At 34.2% G+C, this 19,342-nt stretch overlaps 2 protein-coding genes across 2 annotated transcripts; both read right to left on the reverse strand.

Annotated features, from left to right (window-relative positions):
• LOC130728440 (subtilisin-like protease Glyma18g48580) lies at positions 1-6,636 on the reverse strand. The gene is made up of 11 exons (XM_057579917.1): positions 6,480-6,636; positions 6,215-6,324; positions 6,009-6,106; positions 5,630-5,797; positions 2,877-3,000; positions 2,092-2,647; positions 1,886-1,980; positions 1,565-1,798; positions 1,333-1,447; positions 1,030-1,246; positions 1-722 (listed from the first exon to the last, which is right to left on the reverse strand). The coding sequence occupies exons 1-11, from the start codon at positions 6,573-6,575 to the stop codon at positions 184-186; spliced, it is 2,352 nt and encodes a 783-aa protein (XP_057435900.1). The 5' UTR covers positions 6,576-6,636; the 3' UTR covers positions 1-183.
• Positions 6,637-11,747: 5,111 nt separating this feature from the next.
• Positions 11,748-18,306, reverse strand: LOC130728441 (subtilisin-like protease Glyma18g48580). The gene is made up of 11 exons (XM_057579918.1): positions 18,147-18,306; positions 17,854-17,963; positions 17,663-17,760; positions 17,279-17,434; positions 16,523-16,646; positions 14,522-15,068; positions 13,680-13,774; positions 13,157-13,411; positions 12,914-13,046; positions 12,614-12,830; positions 11,748-12,518 (listed from the first exon to the last, which is right to left on the reverse strand). The coding sequence occupies exons 1-11, from the start codon at positions 18,264-18,266 to the stop codon at positions 11,977-11,979; spliced, it is 2,397 nt and encodes a 798-aa protein (XP_057435901.1). The 5' UTR covers positions 18,267-18,306; the 3' UTR covers positions 11,748-11,976.
• Between the last annotated feature and the right edge of the window lie 1,036 nt (positions 18,307-19,342).

Here is a 19,342-nt window from a genome sequence, read left to right on the forward strand (position 1 = left end):
AAAAAAAGTCAAGCAGATATTGCATTCCAAAATCATCACTTATTACAAAGCACAATACTATGATACCAAATATAAAAACTGATACAGCAAAGTTAACGCAGATACATAGTCTATTGAAGTAGTGAAATGTAGTCAGTCACCCACATCGAGATATCCCCAAACACAAAATTATGAAATGTTTTTTCATATGTGTCGAACTGTAATGGGACTCCTGACAATGTGTCTTCCATTTGTCCATTGCAAATCCCCAAATAGGTATTTTCTCTGTTGAGTCACACTCGTTGCTTGCACAATAACTTGGAAGGTCTTCTTTTCACCAATTTTCTGGAAAGTCAAGGAATTAGGAATAACAACAATTTTATGTTCAGGCAATTGGACATTGGCAAAATATGTGCTTGGTGGCCCAACATTGGTGACGGTGCGGGTAACATTGACCACATTAGACTCAATGTTCGGTAATGTGATTGAAGGGTAGTTAAAATCTGTTATGCTGTGAGATCCTGAACAAGTAAATGTCTTCTTGTTAAGTACTGAAATGAGTTGTTGGTCATATCCAGAAGCACATAAGAAGTTCAAGTAATCAACAATGCTTAGATCATAAACAAGCCCAGGATCAATTGCACTGTTAGGTTGAACATGTCCTGAACCATGAGCAAATGGTGTTGCTAATGTTTCATCAAACGCGTCTTGTATAGGCCTGTTGGTGTTATCTCTTGTACTTGCTGCAAGGCCATATGTTTAAACATAAATTAGTAGTCCTCTAAAAATATGACATTCCTTGTCATAGAATGAAGTATGTGAATATAATGAGAAATGTGTATGCTGGAAGAAAATTAAAATTGTACAATCATATACTACCTCCCGTACTTATTATAAGAATTATAAAACTACATAACGTCCATTAAGAAATATAGTTACTAGTTAGAACACATAGAGAGAGAGAGAGAGAGAGAGAGAGAGAGAGAGAGAGAGAGAGAGAGAGAGAGAAGATAGAAGATAGATAGATAGATAGATAGATAGATAGATTACCTGTGGTCATGATTGCTGATTTAATAGCAGATGGACTCCAATTAGGATGAAGTGTCTTAATTAGTCCAGCAATACCAGAAACATGAGGGCAAGACATGGAAGTTCCTTGTAGTACATTAAATGGAAACCCTCGACGATTGTCTGATAATAGGTTAGATGCACTAGCGAATAGTGAATAGGCAGCTAGTATGTTCACACCAGGCGCAGTTACATCAGGCTAAAATAGAAAACAAAAGTAATCTCATAAAAAGTAAAAAATAGTCAAATGGAGAGTATAACTTATAAAATTCCAAGTGTTTATACCTTGAGTATTGATGGCTGGACTTGGTTGGGTCCTCTAGATGAGAATGAAGCCATAACTGGAGCTGGCCTTCTTCCAAGAAGTGTTGTTGCTTGGGACATCGTTATTGTAGAATTCCTTCAATTGAAGTACAGTAAGTGAGTAAACGGAGTCCTTCATTTGTAACATGTGATTTAAAAAATGTAACAATTTTAAAAGGTTGTCATAAGTCACAACAAAAGCATGTGTAATTACGTTGCAACTGTTGTTATTCCATGATTTTTTGGGCCCCCCACTGTAGACAAAACATGAGGCTCAGAAAGAAGTGTATTTCCATTTTGCTGTTGATTACTTAAAACCATTCCCTGTGCACCAGAAGATAGAGCTTCCTGACCCTCAGCAACTGATTTTATTTTTCCTTCTCGAACGCATACCACTATTTTGCCGTTTACTTTTGCAGGATCAAGTGTTCCAGGTCTACAAAGTTGACTACAATAACATACATATAAAAAGTGAAGGTAAGAAACTTTGGCATTTAATTTGGAAGAAATTAAGTTATTTGTGATTTGTACTTACGCATCTCGATTTGTCGCGTTGGCAAGTTTAGCATCGGTAGAACTGATCAGGGTAAAGGATTGGTTAGGCGGCAAGTTCACGAAAAGACTGGCTCCCTAGTAATTTGAAAAAATCAGTTATTTCTACTACAACAACAGTAATAGTAATAAAAACGACCCTTACAATTTAGCTTAGGTGAAACTATATTTCAAAAAGAAGGATGATACCGTGTCTGTAGTTTGTCCACTGCTGTTACTAATAGTTATAGTACTGCTGAACTCTCTATCGATGGTGCTAGCAGCAACTGTGAACACCCATGGAGCCACATTCAAGACAGTTCCAGGTGTTGGTCCATCATTTCCTGCAGATGCAACTAATAATATATTTTTGGCAAGTGCATGGAATGCTCCTATGGAAACTTCATCAGTGAAAATTTCTGTAGGACTGATAGAATCTCTGCCTCCAGCAGACACCGAAATCACATCAACACCATCGCTTATGGCTTGTTCAATAGCAGCCAACACATCCGCACCGTAGCAACTAGCATCATCAGTTAGAGACCAGCACACTTTGTAGGATGCAACTCTAGCTCTTGGGGATCCACCTTTTGCTGTGCCATTACCATTACCAAATACTTGTGCACCAGGAACGAAATTGCCAGCAGCTATTGATAATGTGTGTGTTCCATGGCCTACGAAGTCACGTGCTGTTTGTTGACTTGGGGGAAGTTTGCCGTTGGATGATTCATAAGCTTTGTTGAAGATTCTTGCTCCAATTAGCTTCCTGGTGTTATGTGTAGCACATATTTAGATAAATAGTATTGTTGAGTTTAGATAGGCATAAAGTGGTGATTTGTATTTCCAAGTATTTCCAACACATTTCTTATATGTGGAGTACTAGCAACACCCTCTTTTAAATATAAACTCTCACATACACTCTTTGTGATTGGTGGATAATTTGGAGTGTGTGCGCAACTCTTAAACCATTTTAATAGCAGTTGAATTGTTCGAACCTGTTACATGGAACTTTCTTTGAACCTTGGAGTTTGTTGATTTCACAGGTGTTACCCCCACGCCATTTTGCAGGGACAGGACCTATTCCTATGTCACTAAAACTCTTTGATTCAGGCCAAACACCTGTCCAAGTCGCGCGTTATTATGAGAATATTTGAAGAATTTATACTCTCTAGATTTGCTCTCAATTTAAGAAGTGAATTCCGCTGAATAAAATCGTGATCTTGTATTTGCAAGTGCATTCTGGCCAAGCACCTATTCAAATGTTGTTTTGAACTATAAACTTCACATAATCTATCTTAGACATCACTGTTGAAAGGAATATGTTTCATTGACACCTCTTCTAAGTGGAAAAGAGGTGGAAGTATGAGAGATATAAAAAATAAAAAATAAATATTGGATGTGATAGGTGACATGTTTGAGAACAAAAGAGATAGAAACAAAATAAAGGTGGAAAATAAGTGGAGAAATATTTGGTGTGAATGAATCATAACTCATAAAATTATAATAGGAAAATGAGAGATGAGTTATGATATACACACACTTCTCCGCTCATTTTCCACCTTCTTTTTCTATTATTTCTCTTTTTTCTATCACTCAAATCATCTATCACATCTTTACTTTTTTTCTCCTTTCTTCTTATCTCTCTCTTCCTCCACCTCTCCACACCTTTAAAATGAGGTGTGAAGATATAATTATTCAATGAAAGATATAATAAGTTATATGATGAAAAAAGAAGAGAGAAAAAAATGAAAGATAATCCATCTAATCTTTAATTCCACTTCATCAACATTTTTTTTCTATCGCATTTCGTCACATTTCTGTTACATTTCTCATGTTATTCTCCATTTTGGATGTAGGGTTAAAAATTAGGATATAAATATATTATTTTCATTTCCAGAAGTAGCTGCTAGATTAATTGCTCAACCACATTGTTTGTGCAATAAGCGGTAGAAGAGTGATCAAAAAGTACAACAATAATTAATCCTCTCGCCGTAATTTCTCGTATTACGCGCCTCATTCCTATGAGTAAAATTCGTATCCCATGCTCATTATTAAGATGATATATCATCTAACTACTAGACCACATCTTTCGCGTAATCACCAAAGAATTTTATTCATTCATAAGAATTAAAAATAGAACTCAACCACTTACTTATTTTCTTCCTGTCTTTACATTAGAGTTTAGATCCCACATTTGATAATCTTCTACATCTTTAAACTTTTTTTATCATGTTTATTTTTATCCATATGATTGACTATTAGTCAGTCTTTTTTTCTTAATATTATAGGGGCGTATACCTATCCTTTCACATTTTCAGAAAAAAATACTTATCCTTTCACAATCTTAACAACTCATTGCCGTCTTCACTTTTTCAGAATAATTAATTTTTATATTCTGTACAAATTGAACTTTTATATTAATCAATAATAGAAGTTGGAAAGACTGAAGCATCAAAAAATAATAGAAGTTGGAAAGACTTGGAATCCTTGTAAACTACTTGACCTATAAAATGCACAATTCTCAGTCTCACGCTCTCACTAATGACTAATCCCAAATTTGACTCAGACACCATGTGATGTCGTCGTCGCAAAAATAAAATAAAATATGTTAAAATAAGTACTCAAGAAAGCATCTTGCCAACTAAAAAAAGTTTCTATATAGTTCTTGTCTCCAAGCAGGTTTATTAGATTTCATTTTTATTAAAAAAAAATAAAAGCTTGGTCACGTCAACTCTTTAAAGATAACATTATCATTTTTTATTTTATTCTTAAAAGATGAAAACACATTTAATCGCATTTTCAGGGATTTTAAAATGAGACGGCCTGTCCTTTTAAATAAGAACTAAGTAACTAATTTGTTTTAATTTAAAAATATAGTTATTTTAGTTATTAGCATTAAATATATCTTTTATTTATATTATAATTTTCTAAAATTAACATTAATCTATTTTTTTCAATTATCCTTAGTACTATTTGAAAGAGAAAGAGAGTACTCCAATTATTATGCTCCAATTACTATTGGAAAAAAAAGTTGGATAACTAACTTTGAGTAGGAGGAAACGCGAATAAGCATGAGACTGTTCTAATTTCATTGTCTGTTGTACTGGTTCAGCCGATTTAGAGTGTGCAGGAGGTCCTTTGGGTGTGGCTTGTTCGCTCCCGGAGTCTTGGACTTGTCAGTGCTATCGTGCTCGGACGTATGTGTCAGTTATGTTGCTTTCTTCTTTGATCGATGTCGCATGCTTATCCGCGTTCCCTCCAATGCCGAGATGATGCTATGTTTTTGTTGGGTTTGCGAGACTTTCTCTTCTCATTGGTCATTTAATGTTTGATCAAGGGTTTGCTGCCTTGTATTGCTTTATGGGGCGTGTTTGATTCTAGGTTTTGCTATGCTAGCATTGGGGGACTTTACTCACATTATTATGTGTTATCTGTAATATTGACAATTATCCATCTAATAAAAGCTTATGTTTAAAAAAAAAGACTAATTCTGTGTATATTTGTTAAAGTAATTAATACAACACAAAATTTAAGTTAATTATTTATATATAGTTTTATACCCTAAACAGAATAGAATAGGAGGTTAGAATTTCCTTCATTATTTAAATAATAAACTATGATCCAGAGTGAAGATATACTCATTAAATTAAAAAAATTGAAACAATATTAATATAGAATGTTGTTCTGAAAAGAGTTGTTCATAGATTCTGATTGGATTATAAAGATAGATCAGTGTGGTAAAGATTACCTGTATCAATGCTACCTATGATTGTGTTTTCACCAAATCTTCCCTTTTGCCATGCTGTGTTCCCACCATTTCCAATACCATTTCTACCCAGCCCAAGAAACTCCCATGAACGGGTAGTGTGCAGTTTATGCTCCTTGCTCAAAAACACAGATACTACATTTGGTTTTTCTGCATCAGTGGAAACATTGTGTCAACTATATATGATTTTGATTCTTAAGTTCAAATCAATTCAGTAAAAAAAAATATTAGCGGCTTCTGGGGGCTAGAATGAAAATATTTAAGGAGAAAGAAGTTGATCTGAGCATGCTAATAACTAATTTGAAGTGGTGAAAACACTAGATCTTGAATTTTAGCTAATTGAATTTGATCAGTTTCTTACTTGCAATCTGAGCTGCTTCTTCCTCCTCAAGTAAAGCTGCAAATCCATTGATGTGTTTATTATATGAATAAATAATTGCTTCTTTGGCCTTCTCATTGCTGTAAATGAAAATCAACATACATATATAGTTTATAAATCAATTTCTTCCAAAACAAAGTTTAAGAAGATGTGGCAAAAAAACTGATTTTTTCTCATTTTATATATACCTTCCCAAGACTGAACCCAGTAATTCATAATGAGAAGATGTGGCAGTTTCAAGATCAACAGAGGAAGGTCTTGAACCATGAGAATGTGCTCCCAAGTATACAATGTAGCACTGTGAACAAGTAATAAAAAAATGGATAATTTGATGAAAAGTAATGTAACCCATCACCATCATCCAATAATGTCATCATCAGAGTCCAGTGAAATTAATTAAACCATCTCTAAAACAAAATTCAAATGAGCAATTATAAAGCAAAACTGGCCTACCCTTTTGCTAACATGAACAGCACTCAGCACTGAAACCAAAAAGAGAAAAGATGAGACCAGAAGATGAAGGTATAAGATTGAACGAGCCATTAGCATATAGGCTGTGGGGGGCTCTGTATCCTCTGTTTGTTTATAATGTGTAATGGAAGGGCATACTAATGGAATATATATATATATATATACTGGAAAAAAGGACAGCTGGAAAAACTGCTCTTCTTGAATTCAGTAAATAAGACTTTATCCATCATAAATTTAAAATGTATTTTAAGTTCCATGTGCTTAATATTTTAATTAAAGATGGATTTGTCTTACATTGAATTTTGAAAAATCTCACTTTTAAATGATTCATTTTTGTGTCTATCTCGGTTGTTTCTTGTGTACAACAACCCATATTAAGTTTTTCTATTAAACTAGAAGCCATCCATGCACACCAATAAGGTGTTAGTGAGAGTATATAAGTCAGACCTTGTAAAGAATAAAGATGATGAAAGTATGAAACGAATTCAATTTCTGAAAAATCATTTGTTAGGAAAATACCGCCACAACACTCTAACACTCATTGCCTATAAAAATAAAACACTCTGAACATGATTAGTCCTTCTCTTAAAGGAGATGAGAACACCTGCAAATTAAAAAGAAAAAAATAATAACCATATGGAAGACTTGGTATCATGATCGATGTCATCATACCCTGTTGGCTGTTATAAATTAAGTCTAGTGAATCATGTACATATTATTTTAATTCGAAATAATTTTTAATGATTGGTGATCTATATATAGGTTTTCTTATTTTAATTCGTATAAGCTATTGTATGATCCTCCTTCACTAATAGAAAAGCTTGATTCGGCATTAAAATTTGGAAAGGATAGAACTTGAGAAGAAAGAAATGAAAAGGAGGCTAGAGGGTTATGAGAGAAATTAAACATGTTGGCGTACGTAGAAATAATAATAGAAGAGACAATTTTTTCTTCTTGTGCCAAAATATTTCTCCTCATTAGGCCTCAAAATGTGCACAAACGTGGAGGACACGCCGACACACAATTCCCACGTCATCCTTCAACTAGCATTTGTCCAATTACCTTGTTTATAATTTACATGTAGTTGTATTTTAAGAGGTGAACATGTATAATTAATAAAAGTAATGATGGGAAACTTATCTTTAACAATCTAATATGCTTGATATTTTCCAAATGTAAAAAATATACATTTAAGAGGTTGTCTAAATGATTCATATAGGTGTCCAACTCACAATTCAATGAACCAATATGATTTTTTATAAATAAATTAATAAATAAAATATAGAAATTTTAATTCACTTATCTTCAATGTGATTAGACGATGAGATTTTTAACCCAAACTTTCTCATAGGTCATTTAGACAACCCATATGTTCGATTATTGTTTTGTATAACAGTTTTTAATTTCTAAAAATAGAAAAAGAGAAAAAATCATTTGGTATGAAAAGTTATAAAAATTGAAATCCCAAACTACCATAGGTCTATTTATATTTTTAGTTTTTAAATTAAAAAATTTCCTTAGTTTTTAAATGTTTTAAATATCATTTTTAAAATTTAGAAAACTGAAGAGGGAATCGATCAAACTTTAAGGGTCTATTTGATTGTAATTTTTGAAAACTCTATTTAAAAACTGCTTTCAAGAAGAAAAAAAATTGAATTAAAAAATTGTAATCTAAAATTGAAACATAAAATATTTATTAACTGTTCTGATATTTTAGTTTTTACAAAATTGAAATTGAGAACCGTTTTAGAAAACAGTTTTTGAAAACAAACAGATTTTAAATTTTCAATTATTAAAAATAGAAAACAGTTTTCAAAAACTGTAATCAAAACTGGCCCTAATTCTTTTCTTTCCATTTTTCTACTTGATAAAGAAGTGAAGAGAATTTTATCCTTTTTATTTTCTGCTCATCCAAATAAATTATAAAATCTTCTTATTTTTCCTCTTAACTTCATTTTGATTTCTTCTCTACTTTAATTTTTTCCTCACATCCAAATAAAGTAGTGGACGGCTCTTCTGCCAGTGTATCTAATATGTAGTTCATCACCATATCTTGTGTGACACCAAGTACTTAGTTCATAATCTAGATCTAGATTCTAGATTACTTTTTTCATGCATGTTCCTTGCGAGTATTTAATTCATAGTTTTTTTTTATAGTTTTTATTGTTTTAAAAAAGCTAGAAGATGGAATTTCAGGTTTTTGTTTCTTCCTCGAAAGATTTCACTCCATCATCGAGCATTCTGGACAGAGCCCCTAATCACTTTGGAAAGAATATGAAAATATACGATGTTAGGTAAGAATGAGACAAAATTACAAAGCAGAAAGAATGGAATAGCATCAAATACTGATTTTCCCTTCATATTTTTTTTCGATGAATCCCTTCATATTAATTTAATACAACTTGTTGTTGGTGTAAAAAAAATACTACTTGTTGGTGGACTTCAAGAAAACTTAAATAAGGTTTTGGTCCATGTATAATACACTAAGTTTAGAAATGGTCCCTCCTCATAACAAAGCTTGGACTCGGTCCCTGATGTTTGAGAAATTACCCAATTTTAGTCTTGTCAGAGGTGGTGGTCGAGAGACCTTGCCACATGTTTAATAAAGCTTACGAGGAAAAATTTTCTTTAAATTTCATGTTACCACCTCAAATTAACTCATTAACAAACTAACCCCAAAATAAAAGACAATGCAGTTTTTAGTCAAACTAACTTTCTCAAATACTTAAATTTAGGTCCTAACTGTTGGTCCCTGATTTCCAAATCTTTTGAATGTCACTCATGAAAACTCTTTTTAATCAAATAAAGAACAATTGATGACATATCATCATTTTTTACTTGTAACTTGATAATGGCATTTAAATAATCCGTGTAATATTTTAAAATTACCCATGAAAATAGGATATTTTTAGTCCTATTCGTCCTCTGCCTCTAGGTTGGCAACAGGCTCCGTGGGTGCGGGTTTGACCATTCCCACACCCGAACCCAAACTTAACACTCAAACCCATACCCAATATGAGTGTAAAAGATAAACCCAAATCCAAACCCCTGGGTTTTTTTCCCGAACCCAAACCCAAAACCTGATGTGAGCTCCGAACCCACAAAAAACTCAAAAACCCGACCCGAAAATAACATGAACATAAGCTGATTAAACCTCATCAGCTTTCCAATACAAAGGAAAAAATATAGTTCATGAACATAAGCTGATAAACAACATAGTTTATGGATTTTTTACGTTAAAGAAAACCCTACTTAGTAACTTTAATAATATATATAAGGGATGATAATTACATGTATAAGGCTTTGGGGTTTGTGTTTGGGTTTGGGTGCGGGTTTAATCAATCCCACACCCGAACCCAAACAGGTTTTAAATCGGGTGAAACCCAAACCCAAACCCTAAGAAATCGGGTTTCACCCAAAATTTCGGGTTGGGTTTGGGTCGGGCCCCACGGGTGTGGGTTTTTCTGCCATCTCTATCTACCTCCACGCCTGGGACCACTAGCTATTGCCGAGATTATCCACGAAGAACCGTGCGCTGGAACCACGTCAAAGAAGAGATCGATGGCCTTGACAGCTTCATGAGATACTTCAAGGGGGAAATCACACAAAGAACACGATGAAGCTTGCTAATTTTGGTTGATTGAATATGATGGGATTAGGGTTAAAAAAAATTAACCCCGTGATTCAATTTCATTTTCGTTTTTGTAAAGGTTAATTTGTCAAAAAAAAAAGGGGGTGGAGGTGGAAACAAGAATTTATTGAGTTTAGCTAAATCCCCGACAAGTTCAACGTGCATCCCAAAAAAATTCCCGATTGTACCCCAAAGGAGAACTTCTCAGGATTAAGCTTCATGTTGTGTTTTTGTAAGTCGGAGAAAACCTCCGGAAAGTCTCCTTGGTTCTCTGAGCCTTTGGATGACCTCACCACCATATCATCCACATAGACCTACACATTCCTGCATTTTAAAGTCGGAATGGCATCAGTGCATCACCATGTAACTGTAAATATCTTGATGGATCATGAGTGTCGTGTTCTCATCATCCATTCGGTGAATGCAGATATGATTGTATCCTGAGTACGAACCAATAAAGGTTAGTAGCTTAAAACTTTTTACCCCCATTAACTACTAGTTTATACTCGACAATGGGAAAAGTCTTTGGGACATGTATTTTTCAGGTTTGTAAAGCCTATGCACATTTCCATCTTAGCCTGAAAAATACATGTCCCAAAGACTTGTTCCCTTATCGAGTATAGACAGAGTAGTTGATGGGGCAAACAGTTTTAAGCTACTAAGCTTGGGTTCTTACTCCGGACACAACCAAATCTTCATTCACCCAATGGATGATGAGAACATGACGTTCATGATCCATCAAGATATTATAGTTACATGGTGATGCCATTCCGACTTTAAAATGCAGGAATATCTATGTCTATGTGGATGATATGGTGGTAAAATCATCCAAAGGTTCAGACAACCAAAGGGACTTTCAGGAGGTTTTCTCCGACTTACAAAAACACAACACAGAGCTTAATCATGAGAAGTTCGCCTTTGGGGTACAATCGGGAAAAATTATGGGATTCATGTAGGTCTTCTCGGGGATTTAGCTAAACTCAATAAATTCATGTCTATCGTTAAGATTTACCGTCTCAAAACGGTAAAAGAGGTCCTACAATTCACAGGGCGAATAGCGGCGCTATCACGATTTCGGTCTCAGTCAACTCACCAAGTGTTCCCTTTTTTCAAATGTTTGAGGAAGAATCCAAGCCTTTGGCTGACAGCGGAATTTGAAATGGAATTTCAGGAGTTTAAAATTTCTTGCCGAGACTGCCTATTTTGAATTGGGCTATCCCAGGGAAACTATATTGATGTATCAATCAGTAACCAACTCAGCAATGAGTTCAACATTGGTACAAGAGGAGGCATAAAAACAAAGAGAAATATACTTTGTGAGCAGAGCTTTCCAGGGGTTGAGCTTGAGACACAAGAATAATGAGAAGACGGTGCTTTGCCCTGGTGATCTCAATTCACAAACTGAGGCCCTACTTTCAAAGCCATGAGGTAGTCATCAAGACCAATCAACCCTTGAAGCAAATGGCTCAAAAATTTAATCTAACACGAAGAATGGTATAGCATGGTCGGTAGAGTTGTCACTTGTCAGAGTATGGACTTCAAAAAAAAAATTCTGGATAAACACGAAATTTATTAATTAGCATCATCCAAAATACAGGGAAGGAACAAAAATCAAGCTTAAAAAAGGGCCCATAACTTTTCCACCCCTGTACACTTCAAATTTAAGCACTAAGCATGTTCATTGCACTCATCTAACATATCATTTATTGCAAAAACACATCACACTATGATCCCCAAACAACCAAAGAAAATGATAATATAAAATAAACACGCACACATAGATAACATGAAATCCCAATGCTCAAACATAGTGGTCCTCATATCATAATATCATAACACAATGCTTTCTCATATGTGTCGAACTGTAATGGGACTCCTAACTATGTGTCTTCCATTTGTCCATTGCAATTTCCCAAATAGGTATTTTCTCCTTTGAGTCACACTCGTTGCCTGCACAATAACTTGGAATGTCTTCTTTTCACCAATTTTCTTGAAACTCAAGGAATTTGGAACAACAACAATTTTATGTCCTGGCAATTGTGCATTTGCAAAATACTTGCTTGGTGGCCCAACATTGGTGACTGTGCGAGTAACATTTACCACATTTGACCTGATGTTTGGTAATGTGATTGAAGGGTAGTTCAAGTCTGTTATGCTGTGAGATCCTGAACAAGTAAATGTCTTGTTGAAGTTTAGTGCTGAAATGAGTTGTTGGTCATATCCAGAAGCACATAAGAAGTTCAAGTAATCAACAATGCTTAGATCATAAACAAGCCCAGGATCTATTGCACTGTTAGGTTGAACATGCCCTGAACCATAAGCAAATGGGGTTGCCAATTTTTTGTTGAAAGCATCTCGTATCGGCTTATTGGTGTTATCTCTTGTGCTTGCTGCAAAGCCATAAATTTAAACATAAGTAAATATGTCACCCATGTTTGAATACCGAAAATCACTCTTGACAGGAAAAGAGAGATAGAGAGAGTACCTGTCGTCATGATTGCTGATTTGATAGCGGCCGGACTCCAATTAGGATGAAGTGTTTTAATAAGTCCAGCAATACCAGCAACATGAGGGCAAGACATGGAAGTTCCTTGCAGTACATTAAATGGAAACCCCCGACGAGTGTCTGATAATAAGTTAGATGCACTTGCAAATGGTGAATACGCAGCGAGTATGCTCACACCAGGTGCAGTTACATCAGGCTAAAATAGAGAACAAAATCAATCTAATAAAAAAAAATACAAAATGAGTATAATTGATAAAATTCTAAGTTTTTTTAAATTACCTTTAGTATTGCTGGTTGAATTTTATTTGGCCCTCTAGATGAGAATGAAGCCATAACTGGAGCTGGCTTTCTTCCAAGGAATGTTTTTGCTGGGGACAACTTTAATGTAGTGGATGAATTTATTGTAGAGTCCCTTCAATTCAAAGAAATATAGTAATAAAGTGAATAAATAGAGCCCTTCATATGTAACATGAAATTTTAAAAAATGTAACAATTTTAAAGGATGGTTATGTGTAATTATACGTAGCAGTTATGCCAGCGCCACCAGGTGTTGTTTTTGATCCAGGAACTTTTGCAGTGTTCACGGTTGACAAAACATGAGGCTCAGAAAGAAGTGTGTTTCCATTTTGCTTTTGATTACTCAGAACCATTCCCTTTGCACCAGAAGATAGAGCTTCACTGCCCTCAGCTACTGATTTTATTTTTCCACCTCGAGTGCATACCACTACTTTGCCTTTTACTTTTGCAGGGTCAAGTGTTCCAGGTCTACAAAGTTGACTGCAATAACATGCATATAAAAATGAATGTAAGAAACATGGCATTTAATAAACAAAGGCATCTAAGTTAAAAAAAATGATTTCATGTCCAACGGTTTTTCATTAACTTCAATTAAACCTGTAGTTTGTGCAGGTCTTTGACTGCCACAAATTGCATAATAATAAAACTCTACAGTTTGTGGCGGTTCAGTGTTGCCTAAAAACTGTGGTTCATGAATCACGACTATAAGTTTATAGAAAAGGCAAATCTTTTTGAGATTTGTACTTACGCGTCTCGATTGGTTGCATTGGCAAGTTTAGCATCAGTTGAAAGGATCAAAGAAAATAATTGGTTAGGTGGCAAGTTCACAAAAAGACTGGCTCCCTGCAAATAAAAAAGTAAAATATTATTTCAACAATTACTCTACTCTTAATTTAATTGTAGTTAGAATCAGTTTTCTGTTAGTCTTTTTCGGTTATCTAGTTGTTTGGTTGTTATACTATTTAGCTCGATTACAGTTAGAGACTTAGTTTCACATTATGTGTAACTACAAATACGTTCAATTAGATCAGTTAATCAGAAAATTCTCTACTTTTCTCTCATTTTCCTATTAAGTACAGTAACAGTTGTGATACTTAAATATATAAACGGGACATACATTCAACAAATAACTCATTTTTCTCTTTTTACATATATTACATCAATTACTTCTTACTCTTCGGTACTTTTTTTGTCTGAGTATCTATTGAATATATGCACTATAAAAACGTCTACAAATAATTTTCCTTACAATAATAGCAATTGAATTTAAGCCAGCTTAAATATATACAATTTTTTTGTTGTTGTCTATTATTAGAGATTTAAGGGAATATGCCATTTAAGGGAATCCTCATAACTCTCCTAAATGAGATTTTTTTTTCTTTGTTCTGTTTGTTTTTTCTGATTCCTCCCATGTTTCCTCATTTTCTCTGTTTTCTTTTGGCCTTGGGTCTGTACAATTACATTTGTTTCTCTTTGGCACATCTTGAGCTCTATATATATAAATTTGGGTTATCTAAAAAAAAGAGATTTTTTTCAATTCACATTACTTAGATAAAGAATAACAATAAGTTGAAGAAAGAAGGATGATACCGTAATTTGTTGGTTGTTACCCAAAGTTATAGTACTGCTGAACTCTCTATCAATGGTGCTAGCAGCAACAGTAAACACCCATGGAGCCACATTCAACACAGTTCCAAGTGCAGGTCCATCATTCCCTGCAGAAGCAACTACTAATATATTTTTGGCAAGTGCATGAAATGATCCTATGGAAACTTCATCAGTGAAAATTTCTTCAGCACTGATAAAAGATCTTCCTCCAGCAGATACAGAAATCACATCAACACCATCGCTTATGGCTTGGTCTATGGCCGCCAACACATCCGCGCCATAGCAACTAGCTGGATCAGTTAGCGACCAGCACACTTTGTAGGTTGCAACTCGTGCTCTTGGTGATCCACCTTTTGCTGTGCCATTACCATTACTAAATACTTGTGCTCCAGGAACGAAATTTCCACCAGCTATTGATAGTGTGTGGGTACCATGGCCTACTAAGTCACGTGCTGTTTGTTGTGTTGGGGGAAGTTTGCCATTATATGCCTCAAAAGCTTTGCTAAAGAATCTTGCTCCAATTAGCTTCCTAGTGTCATGTGTAGCACATTTCATACAAGTATATATAAATAGATGGTGATATAACTTTTATGTCTAACTAACATTTCTCAAGTGAGTAATTTTTGGCCTGTTTGATTACAGTTTTTGAAAACTGTTTTTTTATTGCAAATTTAAAAATTTGTTTGTTTTCAAAAATTGTTTTCGAAAACCGTTCTCAATTTCAATTTTTAAAATTAAAATACCAGAACAACTAAAAGATGTTTTCTATTTTTAGTTTTCATATTACAATTTTGTAATGTTAGAAAACATCTAATTCAAACGGTTTTTTTTTAAACATCAAAACAGTTTTTAAAAACACTTTTTAAATACAGTTTTCAAAATCTGCAATCAAACAGATTTTTTATATAAAAAGTAAAATGATTTTAAAATATCAACATAGCGCATACAACAAACAAACACTCAAAAGTGAAAATGGAAGAAAAGATATAAGTAATTGATGTGATAGAAAGAGACTGAGAGAAACTATGTTGAACAATAAGGTTTGTGAAATATTCTTTTTGTGTAAAAACCAAAATATAAGAAGAGAAAAGAGCAAAGTATTAAATATAAATATGTTATACGACATGACAAGTTAGAAACCTCAACTCTTGAGCTAGCTTTTGTGGTTGAGTATAGGCCTCCTAATTTCTAATATGGTATCAGAGCCTATCCTAGATCCATTTGTTGTGGAGACCACCCATATTTGGGCCACCCGTTGTTGATCCCACGTTCCAGTCTTTTCAATCCTGGACGTGAGGGGGTGTGTTAGAAGTCTCACATTGGCTAGAGATAGAGTCAAGATAAGCTTTATAAGGGTAGTGCAAACCTCAACTCTTGAGCTAGCTTTTGTGGTTGAGTATAGGCCTCATAATTTCTAGAGATGATAGAAAGAGAGAGAAAAAATGCATATAAGAGTGTTGTCACTGCTTTATCATACAGGGTGTATGTTGAACCAAATTGACAACATCAGTAAAAGTATATAATTTCTGGTGAGATCTGTCATGTTTTCAAGGAATGAGCTATACTTTAGGATAGGATAATGTTTCATCCACACCTCTCTTTTGAGATAGAGAGGTGGAATGGTGAGAGAGATAGGAAGAAAAGAAAAAGTAAGAGAGAGAAAATATGAGATGTGATAGATGATAAGATGAGAGAGATAGAAATAAAAAGAGGTGAGAATGAAGTGTTTAAAAAATGAGTTGTGTATATATCATTACTCCTTTAGCATATGCTTGGGTTAAATAAAGTTATAATGGGAAAGACCGTTAATGGGGGCTCTAGTGGATAATGCTTAAATGTCCACTTTTTATAAGTGCATGTAGTGCATATAATTGGGGACTCTTTTTTTCTTTTTTACTACTATTCCATATCACACTCTAGTATCTAGCCCATCTTTATTGTTTAAAACAAACTCAAAGGAAAAAGTGAAAGCTTAGTTGGGACCTGTTACATGGAACTTGCTTTGAACCTCGGAGCTTGTTAATTTGACAGATGTTACCCCCACGCCATTTTGCAGGAACAGAACCAATTCCTTTGTCACTAAAACTCTGGGATTCAGGCCAAACACCTGTCCAGATCGTACGTCATTAGGAGAACATTTGAAGATTTTAGCATCTTGGTCAAAAACATAAAGAGGTACAATACAAACAATGTGGTAAAGAAAGACACATCTTTGTGCATAAAAAAGATAAAGAAAGGCATAACCAACAGTATGCACATTGTTTTTTGTGCATAAAGAAAACTTTCACTTTAGATTTTAGCATGCAATATAATATATTCATGCTCAGATTTACAATTAATTTCTACTTTGTTTTCTTTCAATTTCAATTTCTCTTTTCTTCTTCATATTATGTCACTTATCATATGTATTTCATTTTTCACTATTCTCAATCTTTTGAATAGTGAATAAGATATAAGGGAAAGAAGTGTCAACATAACACTTTCATACACCATAACATTATATGATTGACTGTTTGAGATGTGCTAGCAATCATACTTTAACACTTTATTTTTAACATTTTTTCATTGATTAGTTGGAAATAAGGATCTCACTATATTGAATGTGGAGCTCCTTTCATACCATGCATCAAATCCATTATTTTACTATGTTGTCTTCTTTTTTTCACTCCAAAGTCTATTAAATGTATGCATAATGCGGATATTTACTGATTATTTTCTTTACATTAGAGCTTAAATTACCTGTATCGATGTTAGCTATGATTGTATTTTCTCCAAATCTCCCCTTTTGCCATGCTGAATTCCCACCATTTCCTCGCAGTCCAAGAAACTCCCATGAACGGGTAGTGTGCAATTTATGCTCCTTGCTCACAAACACAGATACTACTTTTGGATTTTCTGCATAAACACAATGTCAACTATATACTCTGTCTAGAAATACTTCTCCAATTAATTCCATTAATTTTGACGCTAAATTAATTTGGTGAAAAAGCTTCTTTCCGTAACTTCTAGTATCAAAATTGATTGTAAGGTGAAGAAATTTAATCCAAATATAGTGATAGCTAATTTGAAGTGGTGAAAACACTAGATCTGGAAGGTGCTTAAGCATTATTTTGAGTTTCATACTTGCAATCCGTGCTGCTTCTTCCTCTTCAAGTAAAGCTGCAAATCCATTGATGTGTTTATTATATGAATAAAGAATTGCTTCTTTGGCCTTCTCATGGCTGTCAATGATCATCAACATACATAGTTAATAGATCAATTTCTTCTAAAACAGAGCTTAGGGAAAAATTATGTTTATCTCATTTTATATATACCTTCCCAAGACTGAACCCAGTAAATCATAATGAGAAGATGTGGCAGTTTCAAGATCAACAGAGGAAGGTGTTGGACCATGAGAATGTGCTCCCAGGTATACAATGTAGCACTATGAACAAGTAATAAATTAAAAATGGATAGTTTGACAAAGAGTTAAGTCACCCATCACTAGTCATCATTCAATAATGTCATCATCACCAATCATATTCAATAATTTCAAAGTAGTAATTAACTTCAAAACAACATGCAAATTGAGCAATCATTGATCATTCAACAAGAAAAACTGCCCTACCTTTTTGCTAGCATGGACAGAATTCAGCAACGAAATAAAAAGAAGAAAATATGAGACAAGAAAAAGAAGGGTTGATGAGATTGAACGACCCATTTTTATGGAATATGTTTGTGGTAGCATAGGGGTTCTACCCTTTGCTGGTGTAAGTGTAATGAAACGGCATAAATAATGGCATATATAGAGGAAAAAAGCTAGTTGGATGTGTTTAGAATGATTTTTGTACAACTGTTTGTAGCTAGTGCGCGCACAGAATAGAATGAAATCTATAATTTTTTAATTCATTTATTATCCTTGCTTTTAAATTTATAACACTTATCATCAGTGGCACCGGCGGCTGACGCTAAAAGACTAAAAGTTGACGTGTAACGTAAGCTACTTAACGAACGCTACATGTGAACTCGATTTATCCCACTCTAAACTGACACTACACACTTGATAATACAATCGACTCTATCAACTCAAAATTAGTGTCAGTCACATAGGCGGCTCTAGAACCAATGCACTAGTGTCGGCGGTCAGGACTAATAAGGAAAAATTTGAAAAAATATCAAATAACCATAATATAAATATGAAACTGAGGAATTGAAGACTTGCTGAAATGATCTAGATTATGACCATTGCTAAATGATGGTTTTCTGACGCAAGTTGGCGTCAGTCATACCGATGATGCCGTTAAGTAGGGATATTTGTTGGCATTTCACAACAGCTTAGTGTTGACTAAAATTAGCGAAACTTAGCGCTGGTGTTGTGGGCGGCGTTAAATTTGGTCGCTAAAACAGTCATTTCTTTTAGTTCCTGCATCTTTTTGGGTTGGGCAAGTCTAGGCCAACTTTTTTGTGGGCCTATATTTCATTAGCACAACTCATACTTGTCCTAGGTCAGTCCATCTGGTCATGCCCATCATTACAGGTATGGGCCAACCTTTTTATTATCTTGTTTTTATTTATTTTATTGAGTCATAATTAGTGACTTTAAGTATTTTTAATCACAATATGCATTGTTAGGATTTTTAGGATTTTATATGTTTTCATTAGAGTTTGTTAAGATTTTATTATCGTTTAGCATTTTAATGTAAGAAGCACTCGAAGACAGATTTCACTTAAGTGATGTGGCTGCATCTTGCCTGGGTTGTTTCTTTTAGCACAGACATTTGATTGACGATCCGACTCGTCAGATTGAAGATCAATGTGTTGTGA

Source organism: Lotus japonicus, chromosome 1 (assembly GCF_012489685.1).
Source record: "Lotus japonicus ecotype B-129 chromosome 1, LjGifu_v1.2".
NCBI lineage: Eukaryota > Viridiplantae > Streptophyta > Magnoliopsida > Fabales > Fabaceae > Lotus > Lotus japonicus.

Excerpts from the sequence above, each read along its gene's own strand:
- LOC130728441 (XM_057579918.1), bottom strand. The coding sequence starts at position 18,266 with ATGCTACCACAAACATATTCCATAAAAATGGGTCGTTCAATCTCATCA. Across the intron at positions 17,964-18,146 it reads CTGTCCATGCTAGCAAAAAG|TGCTACATTGTATACCTGGG; the intron begins GTAGGGCAGTTT and ends ACTTGTTCATAG. Across the intron at positions 17,761-17,853 it reads CTGGGTTCAGTCTTGGGAAG|CCATGAGAAGGCCAAAGAAG; the intron begins GTATATATAAAA and ends GATCATTGACAG.
- LOC130728440 (XM_057579917.1), bottom strand. The coding sequence starts at position 6,575 with ATGCTAATGGCTCGTTCAATCTTATACCTTCATCTTCTGGTCTCATCT. Across the intron at positions 6,325-6,479 it reads CTGTTCATGTTAGCAAAAGG|TGCTACATTGTATACTTGGG; the intron begins GTAGGCCAGTTT and ends ACTTGTTCACAG. Across the intron at positions 2,648-2,876 it reads AAGAAAGTTCCATGTAACAG|GAAGCTAATTGGAGCAAGAA; the intron begins GTTCGAACAATT and ends ACATAACACCAG.